This window comes from Anguilla anguilla, chromosome 18 (assembly GCF_013347855.1).
Source record: "Anguilla anguilla isolate fAngAng1 chromosome 18, fAngAng1.pri, whole genome shotgun sequence".
Lineage (NCBI taxonomy): Eukaryota > Metazoa > Chordata > Actinopteri > Anguilliformes > Anguillidae > Anguilla > Anguilla anguilla.
In genome coordinates, this window is record NC_049218.1 from 20,612,935 (window position 1) to 20,635,433 (window position 22,499).

Here is a 22,499-nt window from a genome sequence, read left to right on the forward strand (position 1 = left end):
AAGAGGTCTCATGACTACATTTTGGGTGGATGAAAATCAGGGTTAGTAAAACGAGGTGTTAAATTTTCACTGACAGATTTTAGATGATCAGAAACCTGCTTAGAAACCAGTTAATGCTAATACGCAAATAATGTCAGACAATGATTTTTGCGATACACTAAAAAAATCATAAACCTAATCAATAGTTCTATTAAAATATGTTCTTACAATAAACATGTCAAAGCAAGCACTTTGTGAACATCCTTCCTCCCTTTAAATGCAGTTGTCAGGAACCTCAAAATTCACAATTTTTTTCCCCTTCAAATTGAATAAATCAATGAAAATCAATCTGAGCACATTCAAATCCAATGGCAGACAACAATAACCCAAAAACGACTTCCAATAATGTCTGATCAGACCACCAAACTGCTCCCTGCTATTCCTGCTATCTATGGGCCTGATGAGTGTTACTGACAGCCTAAGCTTGTGGTAGATGGGCATCCCAGCAGCATCCCATTTAATGTACTTACTCTGCCTTAAAAATACAAACAGTTGGGACCAGATTCACACTCCATAATGAATTGCTTGAAAACATTTTTTATTATCTCTCACACAAACCCCTGTAGGTTTTTAAATAGTTTCACAACAGAGCAGTACATTTTCCTTTTCATGGAAATGGTTTCATTTTCCTACTATTCAATACTTTTTTCCCCAGCTCATATTTCATGCTTTTTGTTTGAAAAAGAAAAAAAAAAAAGTTCACTATGTTTTTGGCATCACTTAATTTCCTGAGACCCATGACCTCCATGAGATAAAATTACTTCTGATGGCAAATTTCTATTGCAAAGACCAAAACAAAACGTTACATTATTTCTACAGGGCTAAGTGCGACAGGGCTAAGTGCAAAAGAAGGTCAGGGTATATGTGCAATATTGTAAATTCAGATGCTATTCAAATAAGCAATTATAACTAAACTTTTCACCTAAGCCCCCTTAAATGTCCTTTCTTTTTGGACTTCCTTTAAAATGCTACAGATCTCTCTGTGTAAAGATCTGCCTCGTGGTACTTTCTTTTGTTAAGAATAAAATAAAGAGTTGTTTTTTTTTTTTGTTGCTAGATTGATATTTCACATATTGATTATAAATAGGCCTTGGCGATACAACACTTTTGAGATGAACAGCAATGTTCTCCACTGTTATATTATCCCTCTGCCTGGTTCTGGATAATATAACGTTTTGTAAATGTGTTTCTAAAGCGGCAGCAGGTTATGTTTCTGTTATGCTCCTGGGTCAGAATTTAGTGTGTATACAAATTACACACCACTTTTTCCTGTTGCCTGATCCCATCTACTTGTGTAGAAATGTAGGCACTGTTATAATGCACAGGCAATTTTATTTATCTTTATTTCTTGATAAACAAATTAAAAAATAATATAAATAATATTATTTCTAAACACCTGCCATGTAGCATTCTCAGCGGAAATAACATTTGGAATCGGCATAACCAGTTCGATCTCGTGTCGCCTGGTGCTAAAGCATTCATTCACGAACTCATCAGTGAGTAAAGAAAGGGCAAACATGAAAAGCTACCTTATACAATAGCTCCACAAGCTATTTTGAGACCCCTAGATTTCATCAGGGGAACAGCGCTGAACTTTGAAGGCTGATAGCTTTATGAAATATTAAGTGCAGTTCTCTGGCCTTCAGTTGAGCAGCCTCCTTTTGTAGGATGTATTCCAATGAATCTGTATCCTTGGAACAATCTAGCAGAATCTGCACACTGGAATTCGATACGGACTGTTATTAAACAATGTTTTGATCTCGTGTGGACCTTTGCTTGCGCAGATTTCATAAAATGTTTATACCTCCATATGTATATACCATAAGGCATGCCACATGTTAACAGAGAAGAGGTGGGGTCAGGCAAGGCTGTCTATGCTGAGGGATCATAATTATACAGACTAGACATATAATCTATCATCATGAATACAAGCAATCATAAACCCTTTGTTCCATAAGTATATATTTTTTATGATCCTTTAAATGAGGATATAGGCATATCATAATAAAACCAACACATACCACAAATTACACAAATATAGCTAAATCAAGGAAAAATATGCAAATGTTGAAATACATATATAAAACTTTAATACAGAGACAGAAAACCATCAAATATCAAATCAATAATACTAAATTTTATAAGAAATGTCCTGATTAAGGACTTTTGGGAGAGAACCTATAGGGTATAAAAGCTAGAAGCTTTCCTTTCAAAGTAACATATTTATGTCATCCCCAAAGTCATCATTGTCAGCCCTGAGAATACATCAGTTGGGTTTATTTATTTATTTATTTATTAAAAAATGTAAAAAATAAAAAAAGTCTGTTTCATTTGACTTTTCAACATAAAATGATGATGTATTAATAACTATGCAATTATACATTCTGGGTTATTTTTAAATCCATTGTCATGTATATTTAAAACGTGCGCTATTTGCATGTTTGTGTTTAACTCATTTTCCACAGGCATGTAAACTATCCTGTGGACATGTATAGGCAACAGGACATGTAAGAACTTGACATCTTAAATTCACTACTCTTTCATACAGCTGGATATTTTCTGGATAAAATGTCTGCTCAAGGGTACCACAGTAGCAAGGGTACCTCCCCCTGCTGGTTACACAGATACAGTGCAGTTTATTGTCCGGGTGAGCAACAGGTAGGCGTTGAACATTAATGGTGGTTTTTATTTAGCATCGTATAAACATTAGTAAACGGGTCTCACGTCTCTCTAGTGCAGGCTTCTGCTTGGTGAGCAAGAAACAGCTCTGCCGGTAAGGCAGAGAAGGAAACAGCCATGACTCATTACCACAGAAACACAAACACCCACTTTCTGCTCTTCAACCTGAACTCAGATCTACCCCTGTCATATGCTTACATTTGCGTACAAGTAGTTCAGCCACTCTTATCCAGAGAGATTTACATAAATTAAAACAGTCAGGTTTAGGCAATTGATATTGCTGATGCCAGGTTACAAATTTCAGAACCAATAGTAGCAGTAAATCTATTTTACAACAAACAATTTGATGCCACAGTATGTGAAAAAGTTAAGTAAAGAATGCAGTATAATTAGACAGCACATGTATTAGATGTAGTTTTAGCATTAGTATAGGCAGGGCTATTAAACCCACTCTATATGTTCCGAGTTCAGCATTAGGTGAGCCAAGGTGTAGTTTACATGTGTGCATTTCCAGTCAGTGGCAGAATATGGGCAGTGGCTCTGCTGTCCTGACTGCATTGGGGAGCTCATTCCCCCACTGAGGGGGCAAAGTAGAGGATAAATGTGATCAAGAGGAGGAACCCTTCAGGGAGGGGACAGTGATACGACCAGCGGTTTTTCTCTTCACAGTGTAAGAGCTGGATTAGGGGCCTCCCTCTCTCTCCCTCCAGTACACAGTGTAAGAGTTGGATTAGGGCCCCTCTCTTTCCAGTACACAGTGTAAGAGCTGGATTTGGGCCCCTCTCTTTCCAGTACACAGTGTAAGAGCTGGATTAGGGCCCCTCTCTTTCCAGTACACAGTGTAAGAGCTGGATTAGGGCCCCTCTCTTTCCAGTACACAGTGTAAGAGCTGGATTAGGGGCCCCTCTCTCTTCAGTACTCAGTACAGCAGCTGTCCACAGGGACAGTGCACAGTCAATTGGCACTAAATCATACCACTCCTTGTTTTTCATATGCCATTTTCTTTATGAGCGGCTGTCCTTTCAGAGGAATGCTCTAGACAAAGTGCAGGACAAAAGAGCACATACTGTGAGGCAACTATGTAGCTACAGTAGATAGTTTTCTTGGAGAAGTATTCCCACAATGCAATAGATGAAAGATATATTTTAATACACGGTACACAAGCCCGAATAAAAAACTTAAATGACTCACAAATAAATGCAAGTAAATTTAATTTAAACAAACATAGTCTGACAGGATTAGCAAGTGACAGGTTGAAAAATTTAAATGGAAAAAAAATTAGCACTGGCATTTATTTGCAGGTCAAAGTTAAGCCACTGACTAACGGCAGCCATCTGCACAGGATGCTGGCTCAGCATTCTCCCGGGCTTGTTTACACGATCAATACATGTTTTCAAATACATTTTCCGAAATGAGCAGAACAGAAAGGGGTTTGTTTTATGATTTGTTGCATTTCTGGCAGAATCCTCATCTACAGACTAATGAGGAAAGCTACTGAAACCTTTTTGGACAGCCAATATTAGAACATAATGAGCGCTGATTCACCAATAACATTTTTCAATATGTAAAGAGCTCCACGTGGAACTGTTGATTAAACATATCAACGTTTTTTTTAGGAAAAAAGAACAAGGAGAGCAGACAGTCCAGCCTCTTTATGCACACCACAACTTCTCCCAGGCAGGAAAAGCAGAGAGGGCCACAGATACAAGATGGGGGTCACAGTGCAGAAAGCACTGTGGTGGGTAATTAAACCCCCTGGCCACACGGTGGGATCAGTACAAGGGTTGAGTAAGGCTCCCTCCAAACACACTCCACACTCCACCCAAAATGCACCATTCTAAAGGTGTACTGCTTGGATTACTGAGAGAGAACTTAAGTACAGAGGTCTGAAAAAAGGCAATGAGACGTTGATGGTTGGTAAACAGCTGAGGTCGATGTGTCAAGAAATGCAATAAAACGAGTATTTTATTGTGTGCAACAAATTACCTCCGTTTCATTTTTTCATTCAGTGCTCACTTCTTTTAACATTAGATTCTCATCTTCTGAATATCTTCCAGATACAACTGGTCAACTTCTGGAAGAAAATAATTTTTATGCAAATGTATACATTATCTGTGCAAAGTCATTGATTTATTTTAATTTTTTTTAAAAACATATTTGCTGGAATTCAATACACATATAGTCATCTCATTATTATTATGATTGTTATTATTATTATTATTATTATTGCATTCATTTTTAATTACATGAATATGCTGTAAATGTTTCAGTTAAGGAGTTCCACCAGTGACTCAATCAAGTTAAAAGAAGATCATGTTTCTGCTGCAAATAATTCTCCAGAAGTCCCTGGAGCTTACACTGTGAAATTGTATACAATAAATTACAGATGTCTGGTAACCAGAAAGTCACAGAAAGAGCTGTGTTGACTGTTTGCAGCATGCAAAGTGAAGGAAATTAAAACTAAAATTTTCCTTAGGGGGAGGAAAATAATAATAAAAAATCCTCAAGTGAAACTTCCATCTTTGCAGCAGCAAAAACAAAAGTACCCTCAATAGTACTTGGCTCCCAGTGACTCTAATTAGCATTAGTTCTTACCAGCTAAACTTTAAATGCCTTTGTGACACTAATGACACTAATTATTTTGTACACAAAGTTCAGGTGCTTTTCTTAGACTTGCAGCTGTAATCCTTGGGCACACAGCACATCATCTTTGTGTAATATTTTTGCTCTTTTCTACAACTAATAGTAAAGTTGAGGTAGAAAACAGGTGATAATGTCTATGACTTCTTTCTTATTCTCTTGTGTTTTTTGTGCATGTGCTACAAGCTGCTAGCAACAAATATGCAGCTACAAATTATATCCTTAACAGATTAATAACTCTAGATTCCATTGTTATTATGATTATGATCATGATTGTGATGTTGATAATAATAATAATAATAATGTCTGTTCAAACAGAGAGAGTGAGTTATAGAATAAAAGCATAATGGAATCACAGCATCAGAGAATGATTCATCATGTGTATGAAGGTACATGCACAGCAGTGCAGTCATATAGTTTCCGTGTTCTAATACCATTCCGATGGGTAGATTTGTTCAGCTGCGAGTCGGTCAAAGGAAATCTGAATGTCACATGTCCTGTCAGTAATCCAAGGACTATTTTCTCTTCAGATCTGACTAAGATGTCAATGTATGTCAGAAAGAACTGCCATGATGAACAAGTAATGTGTCATTGTTATTTGAATTCCCTAAACAAAACTAAAAACTAAAACGTTGTTTTTTTGTCGAGAACATTCTATAACACTTAGAATGACGATTCATTAAATAATAGCTATAATGTAACTACGCTATATACTCACAAATAACTGAAAATGCAAATCTTTCCACATGTGAGCAAATACACCATTAAGGTGTTTATTGCTGCTCTGGTCATTATTTAAAAAAGGAATGATTGTCACATGATTTCAGTCAATGGATAGCAGTATTGTTCTGTGCTCCCACTGACCATTTTTTCAACAATGTTATTGACATCACATAATATGTAATGGTTCTGAGGGCATGCGCGGACTGACACATCCAGATGTTATAACACTGATGCCAGGCTCAGCATCCCTCTCTTTCCCTCCAGCTAGGTACCTGAGCAGGGGTACTACCTGTGTCTGCGTAACAGTGAAGGCCAAGTAGCACAGGGGGCTCAAACAGGGCCTTTCTGGGCTCAAAGGTTTCAGATAAACAGCCACCTTCTTCTGAATCACTCTCTGCAGGAACCCTATCTCCCTTAATAGAGTAAAGGAGACTCCGCCCAGCAGCTGTCTGTCACACTGACATTCCCACAAGCCACTGGCTTTATCGTGCTGTCAGACAGAGCCAGATTAGCCTCCCGCTTGCCATCAGATATTTAATCGGCAGCAAGAAGCCTCTGCCATTCTTAGCATGTTGTGTCTTGTCTACGTGTCTCTGGCTGGCGCAGTGTCACTTCCCTTACGCTCAGCCGGAGGAGAGGCTGCATCTGCGTTAAACAGCTTCGCTGTTACCCCAGTGTCCCTGGGGTAAATCGCCGAAACAAACAGTTTTAAAAACGCGCGGTGCTGTTCTCTTCTCCTCTTCAAGCGGACGCCGCGTTAAAAATGCGCAGTCCTCTTGAATACTAAATGGTTTATTTCGCGAGAGAATAATTCACGGAACAAACGGTTTATTTTTATACAGGGGCCGCGAGATAAACGAGGCAGCTCCTTAACCCCTGCGTGGCTGCTGCGCCACGATATGGGAAGTTCCGTGGCGGTACACTAAAGATGTCAAAGCCAGTCGGTCTAGCCCGCAGTTTCTACCAGGGCTGCCGGCAGCATGAGTGATTAATTATTTACGCGTTCATGCTGTTGAGTTGTGCAGACACGGCACTTCAGAGCTGCACGGATCCTACACACTACTAAGAATCAAATTAACGGTAAACTCAAGTTAATCGGTTCGTGGTAAGTATTGCTTTTTTCGCGAACAGTACGAGTGGAGGAGTTTAATGGAGGGAGGAGATGCTTAGTGTGGTCTGTGCGAGGAAAGCTGCAAACAGCATTTCAGTCTTTGTTATGTATAATGTCTGACACGGAGGGCTATTGAGCAGACAGAAATGAATAAAAGAGAGTGAAGACTGAGATGGAGAGAACAGAGGAGGAAGAAAAGATACAGAGACAGGTCAGAGCAGTCAACACTCCGGAGATCAAGATCCGAAAACTACTCTGCTATATCACATTTGCGCAGATAAGCTGGTGCAAAAAAAAAAAAAAAAAAACCTAATGACCCGAACAGCCTGTGTCTGTCGTCATGGGCATTCACATCTGGTAGGGCAGACTGAATGTGGTAGGGCAGACTGAAGTTTTCTCTTTTCATTTCTTCAATAACATACAATTTGACAGCAGCAGTAGCAGGCGCACTAATAAAGTGAACAACAACTCAACGTGTTTAACATGCCATTAGCTGTCGTTCCCATCCAGGGATTTAAATGTGTGCAACCCATTTGAACAGGCCAGTATTTTCTTCTGTGTGGTGCAAAATGACATAGACCGGCAGATCTTAATGGAAATATTATGATAAATCAGGTTCATAATTCAACTTAGGATGCCTGGTGATTAAATATTCATTACTACTCAGCAGCCATTGTACCACTAAGCATGCATGTACATTTCATTATTTCCCATCATGTCATTGACTAGAAAACATGAGAATATATACACACAAGCATGACCGCATCTTCTCTCTCTCGCTCTCTCTCTCTCTCAAACACACACACACACATACACATACACATACATACAATCACAATGCAACTGTACTAACCCGCTTGACATCCTTTCCAAAAGTCTCACTGAAACTGGTCCCCAGGATCTCAAACTGCACGTGAGGATTGGCGCCGTCGTCACGGAAATCCATCATCCCGGTCAGCCCGGTGATCCGACCCTGTGGGCGTGTCATCATGTGGTTTTCCATGTCATAACAGAGCTACCAGTACCCACCACCAGGACAAGGCACATACATCTCAGTGTCCTCATGCGATAAGTTTCAAGCACCACTTGTACTGAAATGGTAAATAAATAAGCAAGCCGTCCATGTGGACCTGGATGCAGAAATGGCTCAGAGTTGTTTAGGAAGGCACTGCTTGCATGCCCACAAGGAATCAACTTTACACAAACGGTTGCTGAGTGAACTTTAAAACAGCATCCCACAAGAGCCCACGGTCACCATGAAACACAAATCTTTTTTGTTAGTTTTAGAAAGAGAAACTAAGAGTAAGATTTTCGTTTGGGAAAGCTGCCATTCTCTGCTTCAGATAAGCCTGAAAACATTATATTATACGGTTTCCTTCCTTTATGGACAAAGGCACATCTATATGAAAAATAGTGCAAATCGGTTCATTATCTGTTATGCTGTGTTGTGTACACATCACCGGAAAGCAAGTTAAATTATTACCTGTGTGTACACATATTGCTGCCATTTTGGTATGACAACCTATCCTTAAAAAAAAGCAACTCATAGAGTGGTTCATTTCTATGCAAATAATGGATTGCAACTGAATAAAGTCCTCTAAATTTAAAATGCAAAATAATTCTTAAGCTTGAGGACCTAGGATTGGCTGGTCTAGCCAATTATACTTAGCTTTTTGTATTAATATAGCATTGCACAGACAGTTATTCATAGCAGTAATGAATTCCATCCATGTCATTTAAATTTTTTTGCAAGCTACAGAAAATATTAAAAATGCAAAACAGCTCTTCAGAGGGAGGTAATAGATGTCATTTCCGCTTTGATGTCTTACTTCATTTATACTTTGTTGTGATTTCCATGTTCCTTTCCAGAGTCACACCCATGTCTCTCCACAGTACGGAGCAGCCAGTCAGTGAACCTTTCCCCTCCCCACAACACATTTTCTAAGTCTTCAAGAGCTCAAAAATACATGGAGTCAGCTTCTCTTCTCCACCAGCCAAGCTGCTACACCTAGAGTCCGAAGGCTATGCAGCTGACTGAGCTGACTGCAGGTGCCTGACCAGTCAGTGGAGTAAATTTGCCAACTGGACACTCCCCCATAGGCAGCACTGTAGCCAATTACACCTCACCCTGTGGGATTCCCTGCCACAGTCAGCAGTGCCACAATGTGCATTTCCGTGCTCTTACAGAGTTTGTCACTATGCCATTCTAAACCTGAGCACCATTTGCTGAGTGGGCTATTTCATTCTGTTACATGTAAATGTCGTATTGGGTCAGTATTGTATGTCTTAATCATGTATTCTTTAAGAATATCACAAGCCAAAGGGGACAACAGCAATGCCTCCTTGGGTATCAAACCTGCAACCACTGAGACAAAAGCAGAGACATATCACTAACCATTATACTTCCCTTTCCCTAACCATTATATTCCATCCATCCCTGAATGTCCTACCTTCTGGATGGTGTCCAGCATGGACCACCCCCCATTCCAAGGCTTGGTGGACTTCCTCATGCAGTTCAGACTGGCCATGCTGTGCCACTTCCTGTCCTCCAGCTTCCTGTAGAAGGCGTTGGCCAGCATCAGCACGCTGTCGTACAGGTACAGGTTGGATACCTGGAGGCAGTTGGAAACACAGGAGCATTCACCTTCACAAAATCAAAACTGAATGGTAAGGCGTAATGGGGGAAGAACAGGAGAATAGAGGGCTGTTCCTTTACCTAACAGGGCGCTGTCCATTCAGCACCACACCTGCTTAACAGGGTTCCAGGACAATGGATAGAGTCAAACCTACTCAAAACCAGGGTGGCAGCTCCAGTTTATTGTGAATCATGGCAGCCGCAGCTAACTGCTGCCTCATCAGTGGGTCTATATAAAGGCTCAGTTTCCAGGCCTTTATAAAGAGACACTTCTCTTGGGAGTAGATCTGTGGATCCTGAAAGAGACATCGTGACTTTCTTTCTGAGCCCTTCTTTCTTCGGCAACTGCTGTTCCAGCTCTGATCATCTTGTTTCCTGTACTCATCCCACAAAAGAGCAGCAACACCGTGTCACAACATTAAACCAACTTAATCTATAACTAATTTTGGGAAATCTGCTGATTGCAAGCATGCCATTCAAGTCTGGAATGAGTTGGCACAGTAGCTAGGTTCTCACATTTTGAGACAGGGGTGTCAGACTCCAGTCCTGCAGGGACACAGTGTCTGCTGGTTTTGTGTTGTAGCACATTATTGATTCATTTAAGTTACTGATTGGCTAAGGAGTCCTCACACTTTGTTTCCAAGGCCTGAACTGACTGCTGATTGAAAGGCAACCACAAAAGACAGAGACACTGTGGCCCTGCAGGACTGGAGTTAAACCTGCAGGCACTGAGGGCCTCCAGGGCTGGAATCTGGAATCATGTAATGGATGGATGAACAGTGGACACCAAGCCTAAAGCCTGCCACACGATATGTGACACCCATCAAGCAAACACAAAGCTTAAACTGCAGTGACTCATGTGATGCCGGTGGGGACATCAGCATTCATTAATGAAAGAGAAACAGCATATGGTGGAATATACAATGCAGTCCATACGTATTTTGACAGTAACACAATTTTTTTGTTGTTTTGGCTCTGTATTCCAGCACATTGGGTTTAGAAATCAACAATGAATATGAGGTTAAAATGCAGGCTCTTGGCTTTAATTTGCGGACACATTCCAGGCGAACCGTGCAGGAATTACATCCCTTCTTAAAAAAAATAATTAGACAAATTAACAAAATCTTAAATATAGTTGTAATATTTAGTACTTGGTTGCAATTCATTTGCATTCCATGATTGCCTTAAGTCTATTGACCCATGGATATCACCAAACGATGAGAATCTTCCATGATGGTATTCTACCAGGCCTATACTTAAACCATATTTCCCCATGCATGAACAGCAACCTGTGGGAACGATGCATTCCACATTATTATGACAAATGCCATCAAAGCACAAAGAGAGATATATTTTCCCTTATACTGAGCAGTGACAGCTACATTAGACCATTTAACAGACAGAAAAGTCTATGTTGTTTAATTCACAGTCGGTACTAAGTAACAAACACATTTGGGTGAGTAATAGATTTATGTGAAGACAGAAGGAAAAATCTGTGTTTCTCTGTCAGAGATAAGAATGGGGGAGGGGGTATGGGTGTCTGTTCCAGTCTAGTACATTGGCTGACCCCATTTACTGTCTGGCTTCCTTTCATTACAAAATCTGTATTCAGTTCCTGTCTGCTGAAAATTTCATTGATCAACAGCGTGGATGTCACTGGTCGATGTAGCACCTTGGTGATGGCAGTGGTGCAGGCTGCAGTCGGAGTCAAAGTGCATACAAAATACACACAGATGCTACAAGCTGTGCATAAACTACCAAGGTATATACAGGGAGTGTCTGACGCCCATGTGTAGCAAAAATAGGTATCTTAACAAAGAGTCATATTTGACATGGATTACACAGCTCTTTTAATGGTGCTTGTTACATAAATAGACCTGCGATCTCTCTCAGGGTGCCAAAGGTTTCTCTTTGTTTAAAAGCCAGGGGTAGAACATTTCTGGACGGCTGTGTGCATGCATGTTTTTGTTTCCTCTAAGTAAAATTATTCAAACAGGGGAATTATTCATTGATAAGTTCATCAAGAGCAGAAGTCAAATGAATCAGATCTAGAAAAGATAACACGCCTCCATATCCATTCCTAGGATAGACAAATCCTCAAATGTATTCCTTTATTTTTACCTGTATATGAAGTTATGACTACAAACCCGCTTACATTTTTTGATTGCCAAGCAAAGAAGCTTAAATGTGAACTTTGTTTTCCATCTTTTTTTATATCCAACAATCACAGAAATTATGCAAAGCCATATTAGAGCGTTTAAAGCCGGCTCTTGGCCCTGATGCGTGAAGTCGCGTGATGGGATCCCACACAGAAGGAACAGCCGATCACATCCATCTTCCTGCCCCTCTAATACGCAGGCCCGACTGTACAGTATATCATCTGAATGAATGTGCTGGATCAGACAGGCGGATGTACAGTATATGTGGGCTATTACATGTGTGGAGCACAAAGCCCCTTCACTCATTATGTGTTAACAGACCTGACTAGAGAAGAAAGTGGCACATTCAAGCCTCCATCTTCACATACGTGCACCACACCCAGTTCTAGATGGCCTATGGAAAAGTCATGAAGGTGGAGACTCACCAGGTCCTACAGAAAGTCAGGGTTAGTACAAATGTGGTTAGTTTTTTTTTTTTTTTTTACATTTTAGCAGTGGAAGCATATGCCTATGCTTATGACATATTTTGCATGTGTCTCAGGTATCATTTGAGGGGGAGGGGGGAGGTTAGCTTTCAAATATAAAATCTGATTTATTGAATATGTCGAGATGCAGAAATTGATATAGATTGTGCCGAAATGAACACTCATTATTTGTCACAGCTGTTCCGATGTTGAAACTGCAACCATATGTTCTTTCATCAACTAAATAGGTGCAGATTCTTCAGTTATGAGTTATTCACTCAGTCTGATGATGTCCTCATTGGTAATTATCCCAGAGCTGTTCACGACTCCTTCATCGCGTCTTCACTGCAGCCCTTTACAGATGCCCATTACCTCAACAGATCATGATCGATAGCCATTAAAGATGCACTGTGCTGTTTGTCTGCTAAAGAAAGGAATCAGTCGTCAGCCATCATTGGCTTTCTATGTTAGTTAGCGAGCAAATTAAATGCAGATATCGGTGCACTAGCTTCACTAAAATATGACAGCTAATTTGGATGCCCCTTTTTTCACATGTTCAAGTTCTTGCTCTTGGTGTTTGCTGACTGAGAGTGAGACCTTAAAGGTTGGGCCCATTGAGATATACTCTGAAGTACATGTGAGTCATGTCAATCATAATCATTTTTAATCAACCATTAGAGCACTTCATGAAAGCAAAATAAATTATTTTCATTTAGTACATCTTTTCCTGTAATTGTTCTTGATAAATTTAAACACACTATTGCTTGTTCTACTGTAAGTGCAGAGTGAACTGACACACCCTGATTCATCATATTGCCTGAATCATTTGGTTGCAAAAGGGCAAAGTACTGGAAACATAATGGCTGCTCCCACACACACACACACACACACACATGCATGTACACACACCCAGTAAAGCAGGACACACACACACATCATTCAGGAGAGTGATGATGACAACAATGACGATGATGATGATGGTGACAGTGTGTGATGATGATGATGATAATTATGGCAGCATGGGATGATGATGATGATGATGAAGATGAAGATTATGATTATAACAACATTGTTTGATGATGATGATGATGATGATGAAGACAGTGTGAAATAGTGAGCAGCTGCATTCAGACTCAGCCCTGTTTGACTGACCTCCAGGGACTGCAGGTAGCCCTCCTGAGGGTCACAGAGTAAGGAGGAGATGCGGTGGTTGTTCCTCATGCAGCGCACATTGCTGTCCCTCCACAAGGGGAAGATCTGCCGAATGACCGTCATCCGCCCCAGAGCACTGTGGGCCAGCTCCAGGATCTCTGCGTCGCTGATCTCCTGTGGAGAGAAATCCACACGGGTCAGCATCACCCAATATGTGCAGGCTGGGCAGGGGATGGGCGAGGCATCATCTGCTAGTGCTCCCCATGCCTGGGTCTTAAATATTTAAAATGTTAGTACTAAGGAATACTGAAATATAGTTACATACTCCAACATACAAAATGTGTGTGTGTGTGTATGTGTGTGTGTGTGTGTTTGCCTTGCTGTGGGTTACATATAGGCTGCTTTCACCCTTAGAAAGATGGAATATACTTAAAACATATTGAAATTAAATACATTAGGAACAAACAGCAGCACTTCACAATATATGGCCACATGGGCTGCAATATGTTTTTCTGCAATATTTGTCACTGCTGTGCAAAATATTGACAATTTTTAATTCCATATATTTGAATATACAGTACTATGTATATATTTCAGACCTGGGACAAATACGTATTTGTTTTGGATTCAAAGACCTTACTATGCTTTACTGATCTTGTCTGGTGTATTAGAACCAATGAAATACTCTCAAACCCCACCTTCTGGTTATATTGGCAGGCTCAATTGCACCAGGCAAGATCAATAGAACACAGAAAAGTATTTGAATCCAAAACAAATATGTATTTGACCCAGGTCTGAAATATATACATAGTACTGTATATTCAAATATATGGAATTTAAAAATTGTCAATATTTTGCACAGCAGTTTACAGAAGGGCAATGACTTTGGTGAAGAAAACAGATGGGCAACACCACAAAAATACAAACAAATGTGTCGGAAAAATCATATAGCATCATCAATCACAAGGGCAGCACAAAACCAAATGTTTCAGCAAAGACTTTCTCAAGGGATTGCTGGTGACTTGTTTTTAGGCTGACATTATAAGGCGATCGTGTAAACTCCTTTTTTATCAGGTGAACTCCTACTGCTCTCCTTTCTAAACTGATTACACCTAAATTGCCTATATTTATGTCAGCTCAACAAAAAAAGTACTAACAACTTCTGGAATTCTTGGTGAAGTTTGTCTAATTAAGGAGGTTTTGAAACATGGACACCTCACTGTGACTCTAGCTCCCCAATATCCATCTTCAAAGCGCTATGCTTCAGTGGACCTCCTGCACTGATATTTACAGAACCTTTCAATTTTTAATACGAGTGAGAGTTCTCAAGCAACAAATCAATGAATAAAACAATGACTCTGCGTTGTCACAGATAAGCTTTCCCCTCGCCCTGCTCATCTGTCATATTTGGGACACCATCTGCTGCCACACCCCTCTCACTTACCCCGGGGCCATTTTGTAATCCCTGACAACCTGCCCGTCCAGCGCTTCAGAAAGGAACTCTCCTTTAGAAAAGTCAGTAAAATTAGAAAATGCTGCATCTTCTTCAAAATCATCTGAGTACTGATGCATATGCCTAACTGCATGGTATTACTGGACATCAGAGCCTTTAGCAGACTCATGCTGATTCTGACTGGAGAGCAAGCTGTAGGCCCACGTAGGGCATTATTTTTTTAAATTACTGAAGTGGAGCAATTTTCATCTCTCATCCAGTGAAGATCAATGGAAACTGGATGAATCTCCTGGAAATAATTAAATCAAAATGGAAAGAAATATAGATGCCTTATCACTCAAACAGGTGTACCAACTGAGACACTGTATCAGATTTGAACACCTGCCTGAGCAAGCCATCACAATATTTTATCTCAAAATGTCTTTTCATTTTTTAAGGATTTAAGTCCTCAATTGCAAGCTTTGAATGCTATATACAGGGGCTCTGGGTATTGGATTGCCACTGCACAATCGACGAACCAGAATTTCAAAGAAGCATCATTGTTCTGCCTTGTGCATAGTTACTTTTCTCCTTAGCCTGTGATTCAGAAGTTGAGGCGGATGCTTATGTGCTTACTGAAACTTTGATCCAAGACTTGTTTCAGATGAGTAAGCTCTTATCTCGACATCATGGCTTTCAGATCTCGAAGACGGCTGAATTTCTGCGCCTCAGCTGAATGACAAATCTATCCAAGATATGAGATGCTGCCCATAAATGGGGATGTTCCGTGAGGAATATGTCTACTGCCTACACAAACATGGGTGTCAGATATTCCTTTATATTTAAAATGACCAAATCCAGCGATATCCATTCATACTCATCCAGAAAACACTAGAATTTCCCAGAACCTGTAAAGACAGTCATTTAATCAAGAACACCAGTGATGTAAAATTAATCATCTTTCACAAATGTTGCGCAAATTACACTTCAAAGGTTAGCATTTACTCCGAAAATGTAAATGAAAAAATATAAATTGGGCAGAGGAAAACTAAGCTTGATGACCATGTTTATGCTGTAGAGTAAGCTCATCCATTATCATCAGGAAACTTTCTCTCTGCTGCCCTACCCAAATGGGAACCTTGGATAACAGTGCTGATTTAAAAGGAAGAATGCGCAGCTCAATTTTAGACATGATACAGCTACAGGGTAGAGTATAACCTCTTCTGTGTCTCGAGAACATATTGAAGTTTAGTCTAGTGTGTTCCAAAAACATTTCAGTGATATTTCAGCTGTTATTTCTTAAATAAACATTTGACTTGGATGGGCTGCTGCGTTTGTGTTCCATTGTATCCACAACAGACTTCCATTTGGTCAGTAGATGCATAGTGGTCCCCTTTGGATAACGATAAACTGGAGTACTTTTGGCAGACCATACAACTAGAACTGATGCTATGAGTATCTCCCTAAGGTAAATACTCTCATGCAAATAGAGGATTGTGTGCTGAAAATTTAAACTAGTTATTCAACATATATTTAAATGTTTATATGCACATAAGAAATGTTAGATACAGATTTAAATTGTTGATTTAAACAGATTTAAATGAATGATGCAAATTTAAATGTGCATCACGGGTGCCTTTACAACCAGAGTAGACCTCTCGTTTGTTAAAAATAAGAAAATATTTAAATAAATAAGTCTATCTGCATTGCCATGCAGACATTTCTCTGTCTATAAACATGACAGACATGGACATTAGCAAATTCCTGCCACAACAAATATTCAGCCGTCCCGTCAAACGCACCCGGGTCCAATTACGGCTTCATCGGAGCGCATGCAGGCTGACCTCACCCTCTCCTAACTTAAATGCATCAGCTGATTACGTTTCCCGTCACTGTTGCAGCTGACAGCAGGGCGGACTGGCCAAGCCGATTTTTATTACTGCGGAATGAGACCTCCCTCCTTTCCACCCCCCCCCAACCCCCCCCGCCATCCCCCCGCCCCTGCGCGTCAGGCTCGGAGCAGAAGTCGGGCCAGAGTAGATGGATCCTCCCCGTCCACCGGCATCCAGCCCGGCCGCAATCACAACAAACTTGGGGGACACCTAGCGGGGACAGGGGCAGTAATTCCCAGAGATTTAAATCCCCACACACCACGTGCTTCATCGCATGGCACAGCACCCCTTACCAAGATCCTTCTACTTCCCTCGATCCCCAGCTGTGTGAAATATGCACGGCTAAAGGCTCTGATGAAGGATGGGACATATTTATCTTGTCAGAAGTGAAAGGCATGGCTCTGGATGGTTGGCTAGATGAGATTCCCTCGATACTTGATGAGGTCCAGTGGGAACTTTGGCAACACTTCTAATTTTGTAAACAGCATTTTTTTGTTTGTTTGTTTGTTTTGTTTTGTCATTACAGAAGCTACTGCTTTCACGTGTAACCTGGCCTTATTTAAATCCTACTCGAAGATCTGTACTAGTGTAAGACCCACATTATTATATCTGTCTGGTAATATCGCCGGAATGCACTCTCAGTGATACTCAACTTAACCTGAGAATACAGAGCTGAACTTGTTGTGTTTTGCCACCAGTTATAGCTGATTTCAATTTTACCTTCTGTCTGATCACTTTGCCTCAGGAACAAAACAACAGACTCGCTATGCCAGGCTAGAAAATTATTTAGATTTTATGCCTAGTGTTGTGTCTTCTGTTTTGCTTTAATACTAAAATATTCAGTGTCAAGAATTTGAATATTTATTTTTTGCATGAATGATTTTCTTGCACTTTTTTTCCTTTTTGTATTTATGTCCTATAATACTTTTGATGTACTATAAATAAACATTCCATGCTGTAATTATTATTAATAATAATAATAATAATAATAATAATAATAATAATAATAATAATACAGCCATACCAACAAATAATTCCCACTTCCTCTTTCAAGTTCACAGAACTGCACAACTTGACAGTGCAACACCATATACTGTAACTACAGTACACGGGCAAACATATAACTACACACAATAAAACTGTGCAAACATAGTACTCTTTTAAAATCTCTTTGTCCATGCTGTGTTGCCCTGACATACCTATCTCTCAACGTCTCTGCTCATTCATAAGTGCCATGAAGCTGACAATATCCTGAAACTTGTTCAATATTAAAAGAGAGGGGACATTAACAAACCATTAACTCAGATCCAAAGTCTTCTGCCATCAGACCTAATGACTTTAGGCCATCCCTCTCTAATTGGGAAGTGGAATGTTTGCATGCGGCAAAGCAATGGCATTAAACAGACTGAGAGAACTAGGCCAGAGAGGAGGCATTTCAGGTGATGACTGAATATCTAATAAGATGTTACCATAAGGCCATTCTTTTTACTGTATAAATAAGAGCATATCTGAGTAATCAACTAAATGGAAGTCTGTTAGTTCAAAATCAGCCTTGTCAGTCTGTAAACCGAACACAGTTGGCTGCTGTATGGCAATTAGGAATGAACATTGAAATAATGGTGCCCAATCATTCAAATAAAAAGGCACAGGGCCCTTTAAGGATACACTGCATAAGTGCTAGTGATTATTCTCTCTCCACACACACACACACACACACACAAACATATAGACAAACACACACACACACACACACACACACGCAGACGCACGCACACACACACACACACACAGGCGTATACATGCAGCTGCATTCGGCATTCTGCTGAGCAAAGAATAATAAAAATACATTCTTCCTAGGTCAGGTCAGTAATCATTTGGAAATGTTAAATAAATGACTGTAGTCATTATTGTCCCAGGGCCTTGTTAGATAGCTCTGCATGACATGTTCAATCTAACAACACATAGAGCTAGGTACAGAGATGGCGCTTCCTGTTCAACTCTTTCGAATGAATCCCATTAAAGACTTTAAATAGTCATCTCATATAAAAAAATTCTGACCACCGTAATCTCATACATTCTGATCCAAAGCCTTTTACTTATCGTCTGTTTCACACGCACATCCTAACAGTGAGTGAATGTAGTATCAGTAATAATCCCAGATGCAGAGCATTCAAACAAACAACAAAAAAAAAATGCTAATTTGGTGACAGGAAAATCAATCTTCTGATGGGAAAAATTCAGCGGGAAAGCATATTGAGTTTCTCTCCACAGCTCAGGACGAGACACATTTCTGTTCTGCATACATTTCAGAAAACCCAAATGAAAGAGGCTGAATTGCCCTTTTGTGTGTCGTTCATCACGACTTGTCATATTTTGGCACACCTGAGTCATTAGCCCGCCATTTCATTCCTTTCATTTCTGTGTGCATTTAATGAGCGGAATATGATGTAAGACGCTTTCATTAAAGTGGTCCTGAGGCACGCCTACAGGGTGTACATCTCCATAGGAGTCAAAACATCAAGTGATTTATGGAGACCCACAAACCAACCGGAGTCAATGCGAATGTTTCTTATTTCAGAGCAAGATCACGTGTGTTGGGCAATCTGGACCTGGGACTGCTCTCGAGGCCAGTCAGCCAGCAGACAGGCAGATGAAGAAAACAAGATGGATGCTGTGAAAGGTGCAGAGGCAGTAATAAAACCATAGCATGATGGCAAAATCCATACGCTGCGAAAAGCAAAATCTATTTCAATAAGGGAAATGTACACGTATGTGTGCACGTGTGTCTGAGTGTGTGCGTAAGCGTGCGTGCATGTGAGTGCGCGCGTGTTTCCCCATGTGCAAATGCGCAAAGCTGCAGACCTGCCAGAACAATACATCTTCAAGGCTTGTGGACTTGCGTTAATAAAACAAATTTTAAATTTTAATTTAAGATGCAGAATCAGAGATCACGGATTTGTCATGATTCAGAGACAAGGCCCTCGCTCTTACCTCATTTACAAACACCCAGTGGCTGTCCTTGGAGGCCAGATTGGTTTCAACTGCCTGCAATGAGAGACAGAGAGAGAGAGAGAGAGAGAGAGAGAGAGAGAGCAAGTCAGTCCAGGGACAGAGGGGCGCACAGTGGTCATGGAGATAATAAATCCACCTCGGCGGCTGTTGGGTGGCTGATCCTGTTAAGCCTGCACTTTCACATTTTAGGCATTGAGTGGCTTACACAGCTTACATCCTTCATACATAATCCATTTACATAGCTGGGCATCAAACCGACAACCTTAGAGTTGCAAGCCCAGTACCCTAACTATTATGCTGCCTACCCCCCCCCCCCCACCCCCACCCCCCGTTCTAAGAAAAAAGGAGGAAAAGAATTTTACAAAAAAAGTGAAATCCACAACAAATGAACTGCACGAAGCCTAGCGTCTATCACCCGCAATTGGTGTTTATCCAGCACCTGTGCACAGAAAGCTGGGGAATCTAAACAACAAACACAGCCATGACAGCAAAGTGACTTCCTGCATCTCAAGGTGTCAATACCTGCGGGGTTCACATCCCAGCCAGCTTCTGAAGGTAAACAGGTCAGTGATGCTGTTTGCATACCCCCTCATGAGCTGTCAGATGCGATCCCTGTCTTTAGAGCCTTACTCAGCTGTGAGGAACGCATTATTGTTTTTATTTCTAAACTAGTTTTCTTTTGCTTGATTGATGCCACTGCTTCCCCCCATGTTTCCGCTCGTCTCCGAGGCTCGGAGATTGATCACGCCTGAAAGCACTCTCATTTATTACACCCTGCCGGGGTGCCAGAAAGTTGATCACAGGGTCTAATTTTGGAAGAGAAAAACCAAAACTCGATTTTGTGCGTTCGGGTGGAGCTAGGTCTATTACGCAGCATGGTACAATCTTAAAATAACTCCACTCTCAGAAGGATGAAAATATGAATATGACACAGAATGTTTTCTGTATCAAGATAGAGAAAATGACTACACTGATCAATAAAGTCAAATACCTACCATTGTTGCATGTCTAATTTTTTGCTCAAATTATTAGAGAATATGTATGGTGAAACATTTTCTTGCATTCTTCAGTGACATTACACTATAAGTCACTCAAAACTGCAAAAAATAAAAATAAAAATAAAAAAACAAAACCTAAACCTGTGCTTTTTATCAGCATTCAATTATACAATACAATGGCGGCCGCTCAACCTGTTGCTACTGCTGTTAACAAGCTTTTCGCTGCTGGTAGGACAATCAACAGTGGAGATCTAATGGACTCGTTTATCTTGGAGTACATGCATGATGGTAATTACTCTGATTCTGAATCTGACCATGGCAAAGACGACGACAACATTTCTGATCTGGACAGTTTGTGTTCTGGCGATGAACATGACCATGGCGCTGTGACTGTCGACATTGAAAAGGTTTCTGGATTTATGGAAAAGTGCAGAGTGCCAAAACAACAATCTGACATTGGCATCTCCAAACAAATGACATGAAAATGAAATAACCAGTATCATTTGAAATAGCGACCTCTGCCTGACACTGACATCTAATGAGAGCAATTTTAATCAGACTGTGGGGGAGAAAGCATTTCCATGAATTTACTTCGGATTCAAGGCTTCGGCAAGATGACTTCAGCTGTCTCTCATAGCCGCCAATTTGTTTGAGGACCATGACTGGCTATGACATGCCACAATTGCTGAGTCTCCATTGAGTTTGATAATGCATGCACCAGAATATAGTTTTTTTTTTCCTCAACAAGATATACCTTGAAAGAAAGAATGAGGACACTCAGAAGAGAATGATGTCAAAATTATTCCTGTGTAAATTGTTTTCTGGTGTGGATGCAACATAGGAAAGATGAATTGCGCTCGGATTCATCATTCCTATGTGCATTTCGATAATGCACAACTACATCAAAACACAGTGGAAATCTCAATGTGAAAACAGAACACTGCTGTAAAAACGCGCATTTAGCTTGTGTGGGTGCTCTGTTAATGTTTACAAGGTGGTTGTCACATCAGCTGACAGGAATGTAGCATAGAGTCTTCAAATGGCAATCAGGTCAGCTAAAATCTTACTGAATATCATTACCATGTTGAGTGTTGATGAAAGCACATACGTTTATTTATTCAGTCTATTGATTAGACACAGTGTATATTGTTTCATAATGTTAATACTGATCTGAGCTTTAGAATACCATAAGGTAATAGTGAAAACAAGTCATTGTGTAAATCAAGGACTTAAACCCCATGTCAAAACCCAAATCATTCTATTGCTAATCTTTATGAAAATTTGAATTGCTGTGATTGACCAGAGAGAAAGAGAGGGGCAGGACCTTCATGAAATGACAGCCAGTACATGTAAAAAAAAGGTCTCCCAGGGTGAGAAGCCATCTTGTGAGTTATTTATTATTTTACAATTCTGTCACTGGTTGAAGCCTATTTTTAAAGAGGGGCTCCCCAAAACAGCTTTAAGCATTTTTACACTGAGATCACTAGAGTGAAGTACAACTGTATTTCAGTAGTGCCAGAACTTTCCCTAATCTGACATGTTTATTTAATAAATGTATGGTTC

General features: G+C 40.3%; 1 protein-coding gene across 2 annotated transcripts in view; it reads right to left on the bottom strand.

Annotated features, from left to right (window-relative positions):
- grid1a (glutamate receptor, ionotropic, delta 1a) overlaps positions 1 to 22,499 on the bottom strand; it is a 266,451-nt gene that overhangs the window by 25,301 nt on the left and 218,651 nt on the right. For both annotated transcript variants that reach the window (XM_035401218.1, XM_035401219.1), the window contains exons 5-8: positions 19,918 to 19,971; positions 13,603 to 13,776; positions 9,643 to 9,804; positions 8,046 to 8,165 (exon numbers count right to left, since the gene is read on the bottom strand). In XM_035401218.1, coding sequence (XP_035257109.1) covers positions 8,046 to 8,165; positions 9,643 to 9,804; positions 13,603 to 13,776; positions 19,918 to 19,971 — 510 coding nt within the window. The remainder of the gene's footprint in view (positions 1 to 8,045; positions 8,166 to 9,642; positions 9,805 to 13,602; positions 13,777 to 19,917; positions 19,972 to 22,499) is intronic.